This window comes from Galleria mellonella, unplaced genomic scaffold (assembly GCF_026898425.1).
Source record: "Galleria mellonella isolate WM207_F2 unplaced genomic scaffold, CSIRO_AGI_GalMel_v1 utg3966, whole genome shotgun sequence".
Classification (NCBI taxonomy): domain Eukaryota; kingdom Metazoa; phylum Arthropoda; class Insecta; order Lepidoptera; family Pyralidae; genus Galleria; species Galleria mellonella.
Window position 1 is genome coordinate 98,191 of NW_026442093.1, and position 20,921 is coordinate 119,111.

At 30.7% G+C, this 20,921-nt stretch overlaps 3 protein-coding genes across 3 annotated transcripts; all 3 read left to right on the forward strand.

Moving 5' to 3' along the window:
- Positions 1-7,614: 7,614 nt before the first annotated feature.
- LOC128201324 (kunitz-like toxin PcKuz3) lies at positions 7,615-10,206 on the forward strand. Its single transcript, XM_052897979.1, has 3 exons — positions 7,615-7,770; positions 8,375-8,435; positions 9,997-10,206. Exons 1-3 carry the CDS (start codon positions 7,716-7,718, stop codon positions 10,112-10,114), a joined length of 234 nt encoding a protein of 77 aa, XP_052753939.1. The 5' UTR covers positions 7,615-7,715; the 3' UTR covers positions 10,115-10,206.
- A 243-nt stretch (positions 10,207-10,449) lies between these two features.
- LOC113515277 (translation machinery-associated protein 7 homolog) lies at positions 10,450-13,645 on the forward strand. Its single transcript, XM_026899437.3, has 3 exons — positions 10,450-10,601; positions 12,483-12,605; positions 13,296-13,645. The coding sequence occupies exons 2-3, from the start codon at positions 12,483-12,485 to the stop codon at positions 13,365-13,367; spliced, it is 195 nt and encodes a 64-aa protein (XP_026755238.2). The 5' UTR covers positions 10,450-10,601; the 3' UTR covers positions 13,368-13,645.
- Positions 13,646-15,808: 2,163 nt separating this feature from the next.
- On the forward strand, positions 15,809-16,630 carry LOC113515267 (uncharacterized). Its single transcript, XM_026899423.2, has 2 exons — positions 15,809-16,418; positions 16,548-16,630. Exons 1-2 carry the CDS (start codon positions 15,809-15,811, stop codon positions 16,628-16,630), a joined length of 693 nt encoding a protein of 230 aa, XP_026755224.2.
- Positions 16,631-20,921: the final 4,291 nt, after the last annotated feature.

Here is a 20,921-nt window from a genome sequence, read left to right on the forward strand (position 1 = left end):
CAATCAATCAATCATCTTTATTCATATACATCTGTTACAGATACTTATGATACGTCAGTCTATAATTATAATAATTACTATAGAAAATAATATTGATTTAAGAAAAAATACAATAATTACATTTACAATACAATTCACATTAATACAAAATTCAAATCCATGCACTTTTGTCATTTAAATAGTCATTTAATTTATGATATGCTTTTGTACAGAGAATCCTTTTTATATATGTCTTAAATTTTCTTTCATTTAAATGTAAAACGTCATCTGGAAGTTTATTATAAAAACGTATACAGTTCCCCATGAAAGATGTACTGACTTTTCTAAGGCGATAACAAGGAACATTCAATTTGTTTTTATTTCTTGTATTGAAATTATGTATGTAACTGTTATTTTTAAAAAGATTTATATTTTTACGTACATACATAATGTTTTCGTATATATATTGCGAGGGAACAGTAAGTATACCTGTTTGCTTAAAATATTCTCTAAGAGATTCCCGAGAAAGCAAATTAAATATTGACCGAACTGCTCTTTTTTGCAGTACAAAGATTGTATCGATGTCAGCAGCCCTCCCCCATAATATAATGCCATATGACATGATACTGTGAAAGTAACTAAAATATACAAGCTTAGCTGTTATTGTATCAGTTAATTGTCGGATTTTTCTAACAGCATAAGCAGCTGAACTCAGCCTGCTGGCCAATTCAAATATATGGGAGCCCCATTGCAACTTATAATCAACTACTATGCCAAGAAAAGTGGTTTTATCTACAAAGTCTAAATCCTGGTGGTCTAATCTAACAGCGGTATTCACTTGCTTAGTATTGGATATGGAAAATCTGATACATTTAGTTTTTTTTTTAATTAAGTACTAGATTATTTGACGTAAACCATATCAAAACCTTCGACAAAGCAACATTTACATGGTCAAGGTTATGTGTATTTCTATTCACTTTAAACATTAGTGAAGTATCATCAGCAAATAATACAATATCAGACAAATCTTGAACATGATACGGTAAGTCATTCATGTATACAAGAAAAAGAAAAGGACCCAAAATAGATCCCTGAGGCACACCCATTTCAATATAAGATCCACTAGAATTGACACCGTTTACTTCTACTATTTGAATTCTTGAATTTAAGTAAGATTTTAAGAGATCTAAAGACTTATTTCTAACTCCATAATGTTCAAGCTTCATTAATAGAGTTTTATGATCGACGCAATCGAATGCCTTAGAAAGATCACAAAATACACCAATTACATCTTGTGAATTCTCCCATGCACTGAAAATGCATTGCATTAAATTAATGCCGGCATCAACAGTGCATCGTCCTTTTGTAAATCCATATTGTTGCTTGTGGAGTAAGTCACGTAAATTGAAATGGTCTAACATTTGTAGAAGAATTAATTTTTCGAAAATCTTACTAAATTATAAATTAATAAATTTTATATGAAACATCTAAATGAGCAGTTGAAAATATGGACTTGTTGGCCACTTCTGATATGTCATTGATACTTCTATACGACTGTTTATCCTTGGTCTTTCCTTATCCGTCATATATATTTTATCCTTGTTCTTTCATATGTAGATGTAAACATTAAGATTTCTCTTTTTTTTAGAGTTTGTAACCTTGAAAAATTTATAATAATAAATTCAAATTTTTTTAATTATTTTTACCACTTCGTTGGTATGAGTGGATTTCGAAAATAGAAAAACCAATGAAATAATTTCTAAATGGTGTATTAAAATAAAACTTATAACTAATATTAAATTAAACGTTCAGGCACGCAACTGTAAAAACTGCATCCAAATTGGTGCCGTAGTTTTTGCGTAATACTAAAACAAACATACAGTTTAGTTGATAAATAAAGTTTTTAAAAAATATTATTTTTGTTTCTATTGACCTTATTAAGACCCTTCATGTCAAATTTTCTTAAATAACTCCCATGTACAGACGTCGTCTTGTTACAATTTTATTATATTAGTAAGTTGCTGCAATTTAACAATATTTTTTTATACCACAGAGGTAGCAAACAAGCATACGACCTACCTGATAGTAGGCAGTTATCGTAGCCTATGAACGCCTGCAATACCAAGGGTATTACGCGCACGTTGCCGACCCTGAAGAAACCTCTTTAGTCCCCTTTTGAAGAACTCCGTGCTGTAGTATCTTGGTAAAATCTTGGCAGGGAGCCAAGATTTAAAAAGAGAAAATATCTCTGAAACCGCGTCGTACGCGACCATTTAGGCTGTAAGGTATGAAAGTGAACTCCCTGTCGATGGCGAGCCGTACGATGATAGAAAGTGGTTGTGGGCATCACATTAAACTTTTCCTCTGAGCACAATCCGTGGTACAAGCGGTAGAACAAGCAGAGTGATGCAAAATCTCTCCTAAGACTAATTTAAATTGAAATAGGTAAATTAACATTTCACAACTATACACAGATATTTGTAGTTTTGAGTAAGTAATACAGGAAAATCGTTCACATATCCTTATGCTTAGTAATAATATAAATGCATAAAAAACTGCATAATACCAACAGTTATAAACCTACGTCTTTAAAAGGAAATGCAGGCGCTGTTATTCTCAAACAGAAGAGGGACGCTGCTTTTTTTTAAATTAATGATAATGGAATGGTAACCCGCGTTCGCTAACGGTATTCGCTGACGAAGTACCAGTGAGGGATGATAGTTAAGAATAAAAAGACAGGTCAGTTAGCCTATCGTGATGAATACACCCGGAATTCAGCACTATGGTTTGGAGGGACCACGGGGAAGTCGACGTAATAAGGAATATTTGGGGGGAAAGGGATTGTTAGCAATGGAAAAAAAAAAAAAAAAAAAAAAAAAAAAAAAAAAAGCCCCATTCTAATTTTCCACTTTTTAAGTGACAACTTAGCATAACGTGGATCGAATCCCGAAACATCGTGATTTTTTTTTTCTGTTTCTTTTTTACTATTTTCTGATAAATTAAATTTATTTTAATTATTTTATCACCATTTTCAATTTTTATTATTTTTTTATATATTGTATGGAAAAACAATTTAATATAAAGATAAAACATACGGAATCATAATATATATCCAGATTCTCATTTTCTTTTCTCTCATAAAATTATAAAAAATGGATACAGAGTTTGAAGGGCATATAACATTTAGAAGACCACAAAGAACAATTTGAACGATTTGACAATACATAGTAACTCAACACTATTAGAAACGATGTTAACCTAATTTTTTGGATGACAGTCATAGCACAAAAGAACTATTATAATAATTTCAGATGGAAGTACAAACGGCAAATCAAGAGATAGAAAATTTGAATTTTGAAAATACAACTTTAAGACATGAACTAGAGAGATGTAATTAAGGTTATTAATGTTTATAAAACTTTTTAAATATATCATTAAGTAATACACCGACGTCGATGAAAAAAAAAGAGAAATTCAAATAATACAGATACAGTCACACCAGTATACACATGTAATAAATTTTTATATGCATTTTCATAGCAACAGCCTTCTTGAATCCTGAAGGTAGAAAAACTATAAATACATGTGAACAATCATCTAAAACAATACCAATAATTTTTTTTCAGAAGTCCGAGCAATAGAAAAGAATACTTAAAAAGAAAATCAATTTTGGCAGACCAACAATTAATATGCAAAAAAATCTACAAAAACTTGTTGGAGTTGATAAACAGTTTCATGTACATGGAAACCTGGTGCAAAGTATAATGAATATTTTAAATGTAACAATGAATTGAAATCTTTAAACAAGAATGATTTTATTGTATTGTTATTGTTGATTAATGATAATGATCCATATGACTACAATATAATTTGCATGTAAAGATGGTTGTCGGATCTCTCTAACACTAATATAATAGGAAAACAAAATTCCATTTAACCGAAACCTGAATGTTCTCTAAGTCTATGAAATAAAATTTATTTTTAAACATAATCATGTGGGACTTTTAGACATCAATTATAATTGGAATAAACTTAAATTCATCTTTTTCAGTATTATATATGTCATAGAGATCTGTTAAGAATAGATTATTTACATAAAATAAAACAATATAGTAAAGTTAAACAAAGTAATAGTTTAAAAAAAATTTTTTTTTACACATTGATTAACTGTTTAAAAAAAAAAAAGGACATTATTTTTAATAGTAATAATGATGTAACTGAAAATATTGAATTACAGCACATTCAAACGATAATATAAATATTTTTTTAATAACTTTTTTTTTCATCATAACTATATAATAACTTCATCAAAATATAAATGGACTTGCAAATAAATCGGATTTATTGTCAATATGTGTAGATGAAATGAACAAGCATAATAAACAGATTGACGTATTGTGTACCATGAACATAATATGATTAAAGGTGATGAAACTCAATTACACATACCCAACTATAAAATGGCATCTAGTTTCTTTAGAAAAAATAGACATGGGGGTTCGTGCATATTAGTAAAAAATAATTTTATATATAAAAATATTGATAATATTACTAATTTATCAATTCCTAATTTAATAGAATGTTCTGCTATTGATCTTTTTGACCAAAATTTAATTATAGAATGTATATATAGAAGTCCCAATAATAACAATGAAATATTAGAAGATTTTTTTTGTAAACTAAATCAATTACTCAGCGTGTTACCTGAAAAAAATAAAAAAATTGTAATATGTGGAGATTTTAATATAGACATTCTAAAGCAAACGAAATATCGAGAGAATTTTATAATTTATTCTTACGGTATAATCTTAAATTTGAATTTGAGCAACCAACTAGAATTATAGTGGAACCTGCATAGATAACATGATACATAATATTGGAAATGCAACAGGACTAGTTCACGACTTGGAGATCAACCGCCCAAATACTTACATGTCCTATCAAAAAAACTTGTAGTATTAAATTTTGGTATATAAAACGTCGAGATTACTCTATAGAAAATAGACAAAAGTTTATTGATTCAATTGGTCAACTTAAATTTGCTGATGTTTTTAAATCTCAGGAACCTAATCAGGCATTTAATATCTTTTATGAAACTTTTAAATTGATATATGATCTATGTTTCCCGATCATAAAAATTAAATGTAACGTATGCATAGACCTAAATGGATAACACGAGGTATTAAAACCTGTAGTAAACGTAAAACAACTTCTATGGGCTTACAGGAAACGTCCTACAAACAATAATAAACAGGCCTTTTACTTATGCTAAAAGATTGAAACGTATTATAGATTTGACTCAAAAATCTCAGAATAATTATTATATACAATCCTCTGTCAATAAGTCTAAAGCCATGTGGAATTTCATAAATAAAACTAAAACAAACTATCCAAAAGAGTATATAACAAATTTGAATATTAATGGTAAGATGTTACTAATCCTATAGATGTGGCAAATGTATTGAATAACTTTTTTATCGGCGACACAAAATCTACAAATATAAAATGTGATACCCCCTTTAACATAAAATACAATAATCCTAATTCGTTATTTATGACTCCAATAATTCCACAGGATATAGATTATATTATAAAAGCATTAAAAAATATAACAGTGCTGGATATGATGACATAGTTACTAGTGTAATTAAAGATGTGTCTCACATCATATCTCCGGTACTGTGCCATATTTTTAATTTGTGTTTAGAGTTTGGCATATTTCCTGACAAGTTGAAAATTACTATAATTCATTATTTAAGAAGGATGATAGAACGATTATGCATAACTATAGACCAATAGCTCTCGTACCTATATTTTCAAAAATATTAGAAAAAATAATTTATAATATATTATATAAATTCTTTGAACAAAATAAATTATTTGCTCCTGAACAACATGCTTTCAGAAAGAATAAATCCATTAATATAGCTCTTTATGAATTTCTTAATGAAGTAATATCGGGTATGGATCGTAGATTATCAAGTGTTGCAATATATTTAGATATGACTAAGGCTTTTGATAATGTTGACCATAATATATTACTTTCAAAACTATATAATTATGGAATAAGAGGAATTGCTTTAATTCTAATCTAGTCATATTTATCAGGTACTCACAAATGACTTACATAAATAAAATACATATTAGTACAAAAACAGAAGAAACATATATATCAAATTCTAGAACGGTAATTAAAGGTGTACCACAAGGTAAGCGTTTTAAACCACTTTTATTCATTATATATATAAATGACATGCCCTTAACTACTAGACGGGATATGTTTTATTTGCAGATGATAGCACTATTTTAATTTCAGACAATGACATTGCTAATTTAAAGATTAAGATTAAATGACATTAATAAATAAATGGCTTGATTCTAATAAATTGAAAATAAATATCGAAAAAACCAAATTAATGTATTTTAAACAGCGACTACATGATAATGAAATTAAATTTGACATTAGTTACAATGGAAAAACTATTGACGAAACGACTACAACAAAGTTTTGGGACTATACATTGACAATAAAATTAATTGGAAAACTCATATTGAGCATACATGTAAAAAATTTCAATATGCATATGCTTTGTATAAACTACGTAAAATTGTTAATATGGAAATATTTTATCGTCATATCATGCACATTATTCTTATTGTATGGCATACTGTTTTGGGGAAACTTTAATTTATTTTTATTTTTAAAACGTTGCATACGGGCCATTTGTAATTTGGACACATGCGTGCCACATTTTAAACAATTAAAATTATTGACAGTGCCTTGTTTGTATATATATGAGTGTGCTAATTTTGTAAAAACAAATATTGATAAATTTAAATTTCGCACTAGAGCTCGGCATATTGACCAATTATGTGTAGTACCATCTAAAACAAAATTGATGAAGGACAGCATATTTTGTAAAGCTGTAATAATTTATAATAACTTACCAAAACATATACGAGGATTGACTGAGGTAAATTTTTTAAAACCTTCATGATATATTAATAAATAAATGTTATTATATGGACGAATATATCAATGATAAAGATAAATAGTCATCATTTGTAAAAAATAATGTCTCATATAAATGTATTTTGTTTCACTGTATAATTTTAAATGTTATGTTTTGTATACTGTTAACTGTTCCATATATTGTACGCTTATATAGCAGGACATGGAGATACTATTTAACTCATGTAATACCTTAATTTAACCTATGATCCACAGAAAATTAAAAAAAAAAAAAAAAAAAGAAAAAAAAGATATAGATAGATAGATAGATAGATAGATCAAGTCTCAAAAAACGAGCTGACCCGTTTTTTGAGACTCGATCTATCTATATAATTTAAGGTTGTCCCTTACGACACCCACGGATCGATTTTACCGATACGATCGATTTTACATCATTTTTTTTTTATTATTTTTACTCTTTTTTATAATTTTTAATATATCATTAAGATCGGTTGAATAGTTTAAAATATTAGTGTGCATACATCGTGACTTTAAATTTTTATATATTTACATTAAAATAATATGTACCTACATAATTTTTTTTATAGTCCAACGTGCTTTTGAGAACAATGGCACATTAATTACTCACACGTCTTGATAAACATTCATTATACCTATTATGTAATATTTTAATTACATTTTCCTCAATGTTAGTTGCATATTGTTGATAATTCGTTGCCATTTGATGCAGTGATTTTGTAAAGAACCGTCGTGTGTAAGCAAAATGGGAAAACTGTATCTCTTTTTACCGCTAATCGTGTCTGTTCTCTTAGTCTCTGGTAAGGTGTTTTTTTTTTTTGTTTATACACATCTGGGACTTTTTTTTTACTATGGTATTTTAACTAGATAAATTTAAATTTATTTTTACTATTTTATCATAGAATATTTGACCACTCTTTTCTAAAGAACTTTGGAATAGTTATTTTTTTTTATTTTTTTTTTACCATTTATTAACTGTGTAAAAAACAAAATTAATTTTATATTATATGATCCTTCGTGTCGAATTACAGCCATTCGATTTATGAATTTAAAAACTTTTTTTTTATACAACTTAAAATGGCAAACAAGCTGACGGCCCACCTGATGGAAAGTGGTAACCGTCGCCTATAGACATGAGCAGTACCATGGACGTAACAGAGTATACTGTTTCGTCCACGATACCTCTCATGCGTTACCATTCCTGAGGACTCAGGTGTTATTCCTCTGTATCCAGTAAATTCACGCCATATCTCACCCTTCAAACCGAAACACAGCCATCCAGACACAACGACTTCACGGTTGAAACACGAATGGGACAGAGGTACCCAAGCAATCCACTTTTTTACAGTCTCCCTCTGGTAATATTATATAAAATCCACAGTTTAAATAAAGTTTTATTTACAGCTTCAGAAGATATATGTTTACAGAAGTTGGAATCAGGACGTTGCCTTGCTTATATGCCGAGGTTAGTATTTGTTTATGTCACTAAGATGAGAAACAGGAAGTATTATCCTCAATCTATGTGAGAAACAAACAGCTTGATTACTGACATAATGGATGACAATGGCATGGTAACCCAGCCTGCGCTAACCAGTATACCCGCGCGGGGCACCAGTAAGGGATGATAAGTGGGGATGAAAAGGTAGGTCAGTATTATGATAGAATTCGACATGATGGTTTCCAGGGAAAACCACGTGGGGATCGACCTGACAAGCTATATTAGTAGCAACGGGACTGGTTCGATTTACTAATAATTCCTCCCCCTCTCCCCCCTTCCACCTGCTAACATAAGGTGATGGCACATTTTAGTAAGCAACACTGAAATACTTTATCTAAAGCAAAACACATTCAATATGTATGTATACAATTTAGAGTTATTTTACTTACTTTATTATTTAGATTGCTTTCCGCCTTAACATATCTAACGGCAAAGAAGCAAAGATCGGCTTCCTGCCAGCACCGGCCCATGTACTAGCCACAGACCTCCCAATAATACTAGGGCATTATATGTGCCGTGTATTCCCGGCATAGAAAGGGCCACCCCTTCCTTTCTTGTAGGTGTTGTAGGAGGCGACTAAGAGAACTTAATCATCGAGGAATGAGCAACAACGTCCCTCTTAAAACATCACCCTCTCAAAAACCAAGCTACTATTGCCAATCCACCTGCTAAACGTGGTAACTACTGGGGGGAAAGGGATTGTTAGTAATGGAGACTGAGAATCCCATTGCTCGACCAGAGGTCGACCACCTCGCGATTCTCTCTGGAAACTATCATGGTTAATTCGTGATGAATTCATCATGACGGGCTAACTGGCCTGTTTTCATTCTCATCTATCACCCTTCACTGGTGCTCCGCCAGCGTATCCCGTTAGCGCAGGCGGGGTTACCATTCCATTTTCACACATCAAAAAAAAAAACGTGGTAACTACTGGTAAAAACCCCCCAATTATAAACCGCCACAAGGAACGGAAGCGTTGTGTATGTCTATGTTTTATTTTCATCTATCACCAGTAAAGGGTGAAAATGAAACATAGGCCATCATGATGAATTTATCAGAAATTAACCATAATAGTTTCCAGAGGGGACCACGTGAAGGTTGACCTGGTCGGGTATAGTGCTAGCAATGGAATCCTCAGTCTCCATTGCTAACAATCCTTTCATTATAACACTGCTTTTTTTAGTTGTTCTGTAAAAAATAAAAATATATTTTTCTAGTGCTGTTATTCTTAATCTGTGTCTAGCCTTAAACTTTTTTATTTTTATTTTTAATATTACCCATTATGGCATGGTGGTTGGTAAATATTTTAGTATTTTGTGATAAATATATGTAGTTTCATATTATGAGAAATAAATGAAGCTAAGAAGTTATAGGTCAAAGAATCAAAATGAGGTAACAGGCATGAAATGAATGTAGGAAAAGATATTTTTATTGAAATAAGATACTTAATTATTTATTTATTTATTAATATTATTATTTATTATTATTAGAGATTTATTTATTTGGTAAAATATTTTTGTTATTTCAGATATGGCTACCAAGTTGCCACTAAAAAATGTGAACGGTTCATTTACGGGGGTTGTGGTCAAAATGACAATAACTTTGTAACGCTGGAAGAATGTCAAAGGAGATGTGAGAGACCCTAAAATAAATAAGGAATAATCTAATAAGAATACATGAAAAATCTCAGTAACTTCAATAAAACTGTATACCGAAAATAAAGCAAACTACTTTTAAATATTGTCTCTGCTTTATTTTTTTCCCTTAAAGTTAATTGTATTTTATCTTACATAAATTTTGTGAATGAACAAAAACAATTTTATTTTTAACTAGACTATGAAATATTTTGAAGTCTGTTATATTTTTATTTCGCAATGGCAACTATTGATAAATATAATGTCAATATTACTTATTATCCAAATTGTTGTTGACTTATGATTAGGCTGTATGGGCCATGTTCTTTGCCTGCCCATTTTTAGAGGAATTTTTAAACAACAACATCAAACTGTTGATGTCAAATTATGACAATTCCCATCACAGATTGCCGTCATCATAATTGACGACTTCTTTTATTGTGTGCTAAACTAAAATTCTACATTTCATTCCTAACTATTTATTTAGATTTATTTAAACGTGAGTATAAATTAATATATACAATATTTTAGTCACATCTATTTACTTTATTGTCACACGGCTATTATTTATGTATATTAATTGTACATAACCTAATAATGCATGGTTCATCAAGCACTTGTTCAGAGCGGTATACATAAAGTATTATTTACCGTTTAAAGCCGAGTGCGAAATCATTTTGTTGCAATCTATTATATATTTATTGTAACATGCAATAAATCAAGACTTGCATTACAATTTTTTTTTTTTTTATTATACAACTGGGAGTGGCAAAAGAACAATAAACATCCGTACTTTAGAGTAAGTAGTAAATGCCGCCTATAGGTACCTCCAAGACAACAAATAGCCTTTCATGTATTTCCACTGATGAATAATATAATTATACCTTATATGTCAGATGGAAACTTTATAAAATTTATCTATGTGGGTACCTGTGACCCACTTGTATTCCTTTTGTGAAGCAGCTATGCTTGCATGACTGTGTTACAATTTAAAAGGCAAGATATGGCAGTTGAATCAAAGCATTTGGCATTCCATTGTTTTTGCTTACCATAATGAAAAACAGCTGTGACAAATATGTATATGGCAGTGAAATTACAGGGTACAGAGACAAAACATAGTCCTCAGGCAATGTATGAAGGATAATAGTAATAGTATTCCATAATGCAGTTCAAGTCATAGCTGTTTCAGTTTGAAAGGTGAGATATGGCAATGAATTTACAAGGTACAGAGGAATAACACCTGAGTCCTCAGGAATGGCTACACATGGGAGATATCATGGGTGCAAACAGTATACTCTATTATGTCCATGGTACTGCTCATGTCTATAGGCGATGTCGGTTGCTCACTTTCCATCAGGTGGGCCGTCAGCTTGTTTGTTTGTTTACCTTAAGTTGTATCACTATGAAAAAAAAAAAGAAAGAGATTACAGATTATATTAATCGAGAATCTACTATTAATCGATTTAATCACACTTTAAAATCTTCCTTTTTGTATATACGGACAAAAGTTCCGTATAAATTGTTTGCCATTTTGAGTTGCATAAAAAAAAGTGTATACAAATGGATAATTGATCCAAACATAAGACAATTTCCTAATGTATTAGTAAGAATACAGTATATTGTGCAATATGACCTTGGTACATGCATGTGATGTGTTTATTTACCTTCAAACTCACTAATTTGTCAATCAGTTACGTTTTTAAATGAATTACTTCCATTTTCAAATTATTCAGTTTAGCTTAAACAGTGCAAGTAATACTTTGTTTCTTTGAACTAGACATCTGTTTATTTTTTAACATATTTGCAGCCAGATATCAACTAGTATATTTTATATTTATTTTTTAATAGAAAAAAAAAGAAATTTACGTTTTAAATACAATGCCTATGCCTGATAGTCATAAGGTAAATTTAATGTTTACTTTTTGTCAATTTTTTAATTTTTTTTTTTTTATAATTTGATAGTATCTATTTATCTAAGAACCCAGTTAAGTAATTTATTGATAATTAAAAATTATATATATATACTCTGTCAATTATAAACCGATTTGAAAAATTCTTTTTATCTGAAAGGATGTATTTATATATTGGATCAAGAGATTTTTTTTAATTGATTCTGTAGTTTAGTTTTTAAATCAAAATAACTAGTTATGGCACAATTGTTGTTTTTTTTTTTTGTGAAGTAGGACACAATCTTAAAATGTTCAAAATATTTATTTATTCATAAATAAATAAAACTAATTAATTAAATAAAATGAAGGGTATTCCTTAACAATCTGTATAATTTTATGTTAAAACAATTTATTTCCTTTGTCATTCTTAAAAAAAAAAAAAGATATATTCAAAGGATATGCAGAAGTCTGATGTTTTTTTTTTGTTCCAGATGTCTGGCCGTGAAGGAGGCAAGAAAAAACCACTGAAGGCACCAAAAAAGGAAGTGAGAGAACTCGACGACGACGATATTGCGCTAAAACAAAAATTAAAGGAACAGCAAAAAGCTTTGCAGGTTCGCCGCATTTGCCTACCCAGTCCAAATAAGATTTATTAGAAAAAAATATACCTATTTGTTTTTTTTTTAATATAATTAAAATACTAGTGATTCATACGAGTAAATAGACAATATGGCCTGTATTAATCGCTGATAATATAGCTTTTTTATGGGTTAAATAATTTTTAAAATAGATTGAGTACTTTTTAAGTTTATCTGTTACAAATAAACAATCAAATATTACCTCTTTAAACGTGTAGAAATACTAAATTAAATGCAAAATTATTTATTTATTTATGTAAAAATGTTTAAATCAATTTTTAATAAGCTTCTGATATCCATCCGAAGACAAAATCGGAATTAATATTAATAGATTAATATCCAAAAAATATTAGTCCAGTAATTGATCGATTGAAAAGTTTCGAAACGAGCAAAATTTGAGCCCACACCTCTTCTAGATAATTGTTTTATTGAAGTTGTATATAATCTACACCAGTTTCTGAATTCCCGCTTCTTTACAAATCAATAGTTTCCTTTGCTTTTCGCAATAAGCCACTTTGAACACATAATATTATAATAATAATAAATTCTTTATTTTAAATATTTTATCAATGAATATACATGTCATATTTTTAAAGTATTCAACATTTTAAATACACATTATGCCATTTGGAAATCTATTTGATTTTATATATTTATTTTTTGCAGGAAGCGAAAGCGAAGGCTTCACAAAAGGGTCCACTCACTCAAGGCGGTATAAAAAAATCTGGCAAAAAGTGACAGAACTAATATCGCGGTATTTTTGTTTATAAGCTGTAAATTTCTATGTAAGAATGTGAATCTTTTGAAATAAAAGGTCTTTGTTATCTAATTTCTATTTGGCTGTATGTATAACATAATCTTGCAGAAATAAAAACACAAATGTCAGTCACGGGTAAACAGATATTCTGCCAAAATATTACCACTGCCTTAATAAAGGCTTGTATTCTCAGCGTTTTATATGCATAGGTACTATTAAATTATGCATTGTTTACTAAAATAAATTCGTGAATACACAACTTTTGTTTTTTTTTTCTTTTATTTAGTGTAACTGAAACTTTTTTCCATTCATCTTCGTAAATATTGATATAATTACTGAGTTGTAGTATTTATAGACCTTTAGTGATAAATACTGTACAATAATACGATTAAATACACTTAAAATATTACGGTAAAACGTAATTTTTTACAGCGGCTTTACCTCTAGTTAAGCAAAGCTGTATGTGCGCTATCTCTTAGCCTGCCCTTAGTGATGTGATAAAAAAGCAATCTCGCAACGTTCTCCCGCGTAAATTTAAGTTAGTATTTGATTTTTTTTTTAAATTAAATAGTATTTATATCTGGAAATTGCCTCAAGGTAAGGTTTCTTATAAAAATAAAATATGATATGTATCTGTCTAGTTAATAACAATAAAGTGTAAACAAAGAATGTACTTAGTTTATAATCATTCATAACTTTTTAGAAACAGGTATTAGTGTCGTAAGTATGCTATGTACCTTTCCATCTGCCTCTCTATAATATTATCTTCATTTATAATTCCTTACCAAGTGGAGATACAAGAAAAAATAGATACATATCTAGTTACTTAATATTTTAGGTTGCTTTTGAACACCTGCATATTTATCGTAGTTTATACTATATTTTTAATGGAATTCTTATTGGTAAATTAATGATTATGTCTGCACTAACGGTATACGCTAACGAGGCACCTGTGAAGGATGATAGGTGAGAATAAAAAAGCAAATCAGGTAGCCCATCGTGATGAATACACCTGGAATACAACACGATACTTTCTAGAGGCGGTCACGTGGAGATCGATCTGATAGGATATATTGCTAGCAATGGGACTGGAAGTCCGCATTACTAACAATCCCTTTCCCCCCTGTCTTAAATGTATTAAAAATGTAGTTCAAAATTATCCTTATAATAAAAATTTCACTGTAAATTTGAAATTTCCATTTTAGGGATATATTTAAAGAAATTGCGCCTCAGAAACAGCCCCGTTGAACAAGTTGATTACGTAACGTCCCCTACACATAACTAAAGTACCCACATTGTCGTGAGCGCTGACCTTTCACAGTAGAATAACATTTCCATAAGTAGCAAATCTCGACTCGACATAACACGTGCTGGGAACTGAGATAAACTATTCCGAACCTTGCGCGCTTATAGTAGGATTAATTCAAGCTTACGTTACATTTGACTTGGTAAAATAGAATAACGACCTTAATATGCTCACGACTGTAATTCCTAATGGGATAGTCGATGGTATTCGTAATGGGGTAAGCATTAGCGTATTTAATGGAGGGGGTGGGAGGCTATCACAAGAATTGTCTGATGCCCACCCTAACACTGCGCAGACCTGTTTGACAGTACATATGCATCTTTTTAAACCCTATAAAATAACTCTAAAAAATAAATAGATCAATGAATATAACTGATGCAGGCAGCTCATGGCCGTCCTTTATGGCAGTCTATGGGGGAGGTGATGGCTGAGATAATGATTGTCGTGTGAGTAAAGTATGAGGATTCGTCTGCTTAATTTATATCCTGAGGATTTTATGGTAAACATCCAATTTCTTTCATTACAGATTCAATAATGACCTTTTGTAATATTTCAAATAATGGTCACGAAAAAAGTAATGGAAACCATAGTTTTCAGAACATATTCTTACAATATTGTAACACCCAAACAAGGGCGAATTCTTCATTTATTGGTGCAAGCAATGCAGCAAAATCTGACTGTAATGAATCATCAGGCTCATTAATATTTGACTTGGACGAATTTGATGCAATCCTAGAAAAAACTGCAAATATGAACAAAAATAATAATAATAACATTTTACCAAAGTCTAATGAACAAATACAGATTACAGGCAATGACACTGAAGATTTTAATGATATTATTGGAATTATAAACAAAGATACTGAATCGGGTTATGATGTTAATGAAAAAATAGAAAATAGTACACAAGATGCTTTAAATACTGAGACTAATAATGATGCAATTAAAAATTATGACACTCAAGATAAAAAATGCACACAAAACATAAACGTAATAGAAAACAATATAAATAAAACATTTGAAAAAGAAACAATACAAAAATACAAAATAAATACAGAAAATTTAAGCATTGATGTTGTATCAATTAGTTCTGATGATGAATTGGTAATCTCTGGAATGACTAATAACGATTTCAATTTAGATGTTATATCTATAAGTTCCACAGATAGCGTGTTTGTTAAAAATAATATTAAACATACAAACAGTGTACCTAATTTTGATAGTAATATTGCCAAATCTTCTGCAGACGATGTAGCAAATATTAATATAGAGACAGAAAATCAAAACGCTGATGCACTAAACATAAAACATGACTTAGACGATAAATCTGATAATTGTAGTTACCATTCGTCAGATTTTGAATTCATTACTGAGGAAGAAGCAAATATTGAGGGTTTAATAATAAACTTTAGACCCAAAACTGTCAATAATGTAAAACAACCAGAAAAAGCTAATCTCAATGCTTCTAGTCATTTTTCTAGATTTTATTTGCCTGGTACATCACAATATGACAATAATTTCAACTACAGAGAGAATCACGCTATACCCGAAGGTGATGATTATTTGAACCTATTTCAAGGCATATTCGCGCCAGCACTTACTCCATTACATTTATTGGAAAACAAATCATTTCGCTCTACTCGCATGAATGTACAGTTTGAAGGTATTGGCTTCGACATGAAAGTATTGAATAAAAAAAATATGGAGGACCAGAAAGATGTAGCTTGTGAGTTTTTTTTTTTATGGCAGTCTATAGAGAAGCCTGTGCCTAGTGCACAACGATAGATACAATAACGATAACTTGAAATTTGGTTTAAAATTTGTTCTATATTATTTTTTTTCGTTCTTTTTTCAGTTAAAGAAGAAGCAGAGGAATGTGCTAGAAAAATTTTAGAAATGTACCCGGAAGATAATAGAAAACGCAGACGCCAATTTTGACTAATATTGCGCCTACATTATTTATGTGTCAATAACTTATTTACTGTTTTTAGAAACAGAGCATATTTTAATGTTGCGTTTTAGAGAAAATAAACCAATGTCACCTTTTTATCGCTTTGTTGTAAAAATAATTTTCCAGACTTGAAAATTGTAACTCGCACCCGCCGCTATTTTCGCGCTGAGATACCTAATTTTTGAACTATAATTTTGCCTGCGACTTCATTCGCGTTACTAGGATAAAAAGTAGCTTATGTACTTCTCCATTCCATATAATATGTGTATAATAAATTTCATAGTAATTGATTAAGCCATTGAGGCGCCAAGATATAACAAATATATTTTTTTTATTCAACTTAGAATGACAAACAAGCTGACGGCCTACCCGATGGAAAGTGGTAACGGTCACCTATAGACATGAGCAGTGCAATGAACATTACAGAGTGTATTGTTTCGCCCATGATTCCCCTTCATGTGTTGCCATTCCTGAGGTGTTATACTTATTTATTAATAAGAATTATTAAATTGTTTACATTTTCATTGTGATTAAAAAACCAATAGTCTTGTCTTAATAACAGCAATAGATTCCAAAACAATAATTTTTAGAAATTATATCCTGTAATTTTTGCCCGTTTGTTCTGGCATCACGCAAAAGCTACATGTTTCATACGGTTTTCAGTTGTGTTCTTGAAGGGTTAAGTTAAAATCTGTTATACGTTTCACCTTTACGCCATCTAGCGGTAATCTTTTTCAGTGATTTTCTCACTTCTGAAATCCACGTGTACGCATTAGCGGGCAAAAAGCTAGTACCTTATAAAATATTTATATTTCTTATTGCATTAATAAATTACACACTTAATGCATTTATAAATACAAAATAAATGTTAAAAATCCAGATTTTACGCACTATTACGCATCGCTATATAATTAAATTGTATTTCACAAACAAAAATCAACCTCAGTTATGGCAGAACCAGTTTTGATTTAAAAATTAAATTACTGAACAGATATTGATAAAATTCCTATGGGACCAATCTGTAAATTTCGTACTTACAACATACAGGTTTACAACAGAGCTATGAGGTAACAAACATAAAAAAAAATACAACCGAATTGAGTACCACCTTTCTTTTGAAGTCGACTGAAAGAGGTTCAAAAACAAAACAACATTGTAAGAAAAGTTCTGTATCGGTAAATTTATTGTAAATATTTACAATATGAGCTATATATCTAAAACCTAGAAGCTAGGATGATAAAAATAATATTACAATAAGTATGTACTCGATTCCTCTTAATACTAGTACAATTTAACCGACGTTTATCAATTGTTACAAGAAATAATTCGATGGAAGAGCACATGAATGTAAAATTGCGAGCCAAAAAATGGAGCCACACTTATAATTTTAAATATTTAATTATAAACCATGACATATAAATATATACATATATTTTAATGTAATAGCCACCGGTTTAACTTGCATGTAATTTGGTTGCAAAAATTCGACTAGTTTCGGGACCATTCCGGACCCTTGGTCTTGAGCGGCTGTGATGCGAGAGCAAGCCTGACTGCGCGCCTCAGCCCACTGAACGAGTAGCAGCACTAACCAGCAGTTATTACATTAAAATGTATGCTTACAATACTTTTAAGAACAAATCATGACAGATCCTTATTAAATAAAAATAAATATGCTGGCGACCATAATCCATAATGGGGTAGTCAAAAGCACTTATCAACAATTCCCGTTGTGGTGAACATAAAACTCGACGTTCCATCGTGTTACAATCCAACGTGGCAGGGGGCAGTTTACAAGGTAAAAAATTAATTATTACATAACAAAGGTACATATGGCGGACATAACACATAAAGACGTCTGCCAGTTAACCATGGGGCAAACGAATGTTTGTTTTTTATGCAACTAATCATGGCAAACAAGCTGACGGCCCACCTGATGGAAAATGGTAACCGTCGCCTATAGACATGAGCAGTACCATGGACATAACAGAGTATACTGTTTCGCCCATGATACACCCCATGCGTTGCCATTTCTGAAGACTCAGGTGTTATACCTCTGTACCCTGTGTAATTTAGGCGAAAAATCTTTGATATATATTTTAGTTTTTGTTTAAAAATTAACAGAATGTTGTACACCGATCTACTTTTTTTTTATACAAACTAGAATGGCAAACAAGCTGACGGCCCACCTGATGTAAAGTGGTAACCGTCGCCTATAGACATTGATGCTCCTTTCCACTTTGAGTGTTGCTGGAAGAGAACTCTTTTAGAGTTAAGCTCGCCTTTGTAGATTTACTTACCTCTGTCATATTTCTATGTATTGTTAATGTGTACAATAACGTATAAATATATAAATAAAGATTTTCATGAAATATACCTGTGTAAAACCGGGAAGGAACACTAGTTTAGTACGTATTTATTTATTTATTTATGCTTTATTGACCACATTACAAAAAAAAATGTCTGGTACAAAAGGCGGACTTAATACTATATAGCATTCTCTCACAGTCAACCTTTGGCAAAACAGAAATTTTAATATGCGGTGAAAAAAAAATTAAAAAAATTACCTATCACCTCATTGTTTTTTTATTATAATGGATACACTCATAAAAATTATTTACAGATTTTAAAAATTCTTTCAAATACAGAAAGCTACATTATCCACGAGTAACATGGGCTGTATTTTATTATTAAAAAAAACCGTGCAAAGCAAGGGCAGGTTGCAAGTTATCAATAATCTCATTTTAAAGACGACTGTACCTTTGTATCTACTAAATACCTATTAAGTATTTTTGTACTAATCTCAAAACCAGCATTTTTTTCGCCTATTCAAAACGATATAGCAAAAAATACTCATTACTCGATGATATAAAAACATAGATTAAAAATTTTAATCTGCAAAGTGCATGGCTCGATTTTTTTGCCCGCCAGTGTAATGCAAACTAAAAAATTGCGTTCATACAGGGTGTCTTTATACAGACAAATTTTATAATACTGCCTATAAGTATGTTTATTACACTAAATTACGCAGAATATATTAGATTTAAAAAATAGCCAGTTCTTGCTATATCATACAGGGTGTGACAGAAACTGTATATGAATTGAATGAAATATGTTTCGAATCCTTAAACAAGTAATACGCCAGTGAATGTGAACATTTCTTTTAGCAGAATATCCATCAAAAATATTTCATCAAGATACACTTTAAAAAAAATTATTTTTTACTAATCCAAAACCAAAAACTAATATTTTATATATTTATTGAAATATCGCCGCGTGGTCCCGGCATAGAATGAGCCCCTTCCTTTCCCGAGGCCTTTGTTCAATGGACAATTAACGGCTGATATAATGATGACGATTGTAGTAACAATATATAGATATTATTACTATATATTGTAGTACTAAAAATATATTCGCTCAATAATGGATATATTAAATATCTGTAATAAATATATAATATCAACTGAATTTGATATAGATACCCAACCGGTATGAGCAATATCGAAACGAAACGACGGCCCTTTTCCGACATCAATGTCCAATGGGATCCAAAGTATAGATTTTGGAATGGTACTAATATTACCATCCCTAGGTAATTGTAAGCCAGCACCTCCTCTTAAGGGAAGATTGCGCCTAGTGTCATGTTAATACGTTAGCCATATCGAAATGGATGATGACTTCTTATTCGTTATCAATATCCAGCACCCAATATATAGATATCGTATCAGTACTGATATTACCCATTCCCAGAAAATTGTAGGCTGCATCCTTCTCTTAATAAGAGAAGATTGTGCATAGTGTGTTGTTAATAGATTCATAATATCGAAACGGGTGATGACCTTTTGTCCGTCATCAATATCCTTGTCCCAATATATAGATTTCAAAACGATACTGATATTACCCATCCATATGTAATTGTAGGCCGCAACCTCCTTTTATGGGAAGATTGTGTCTACAATGATAGAAATAGGTTAACGATATCGAAATAGGTAATAATCATTTTCCCGCCATTAATATCCAGTACCCAATATATAGATATCAGAGCGGTACTGGTATTACCAATGCCTAGGTGACTAAACTGTATCCTTCTCTTATTAAGGAAAGATTGTGCCAAGTATGGTGTTAACGGATTAGCGATATCGAAGTGGGTGATGACCTTTTGGTGGGTGGGACCACGTGAGTGTCGATCTAACAGGATACATTTTATTTTTATACAACTTAGAATGGTAAACAAGCTGACGGCCCACCTGATGGAAAGTGGTAACCGTCGCCTATAGACAT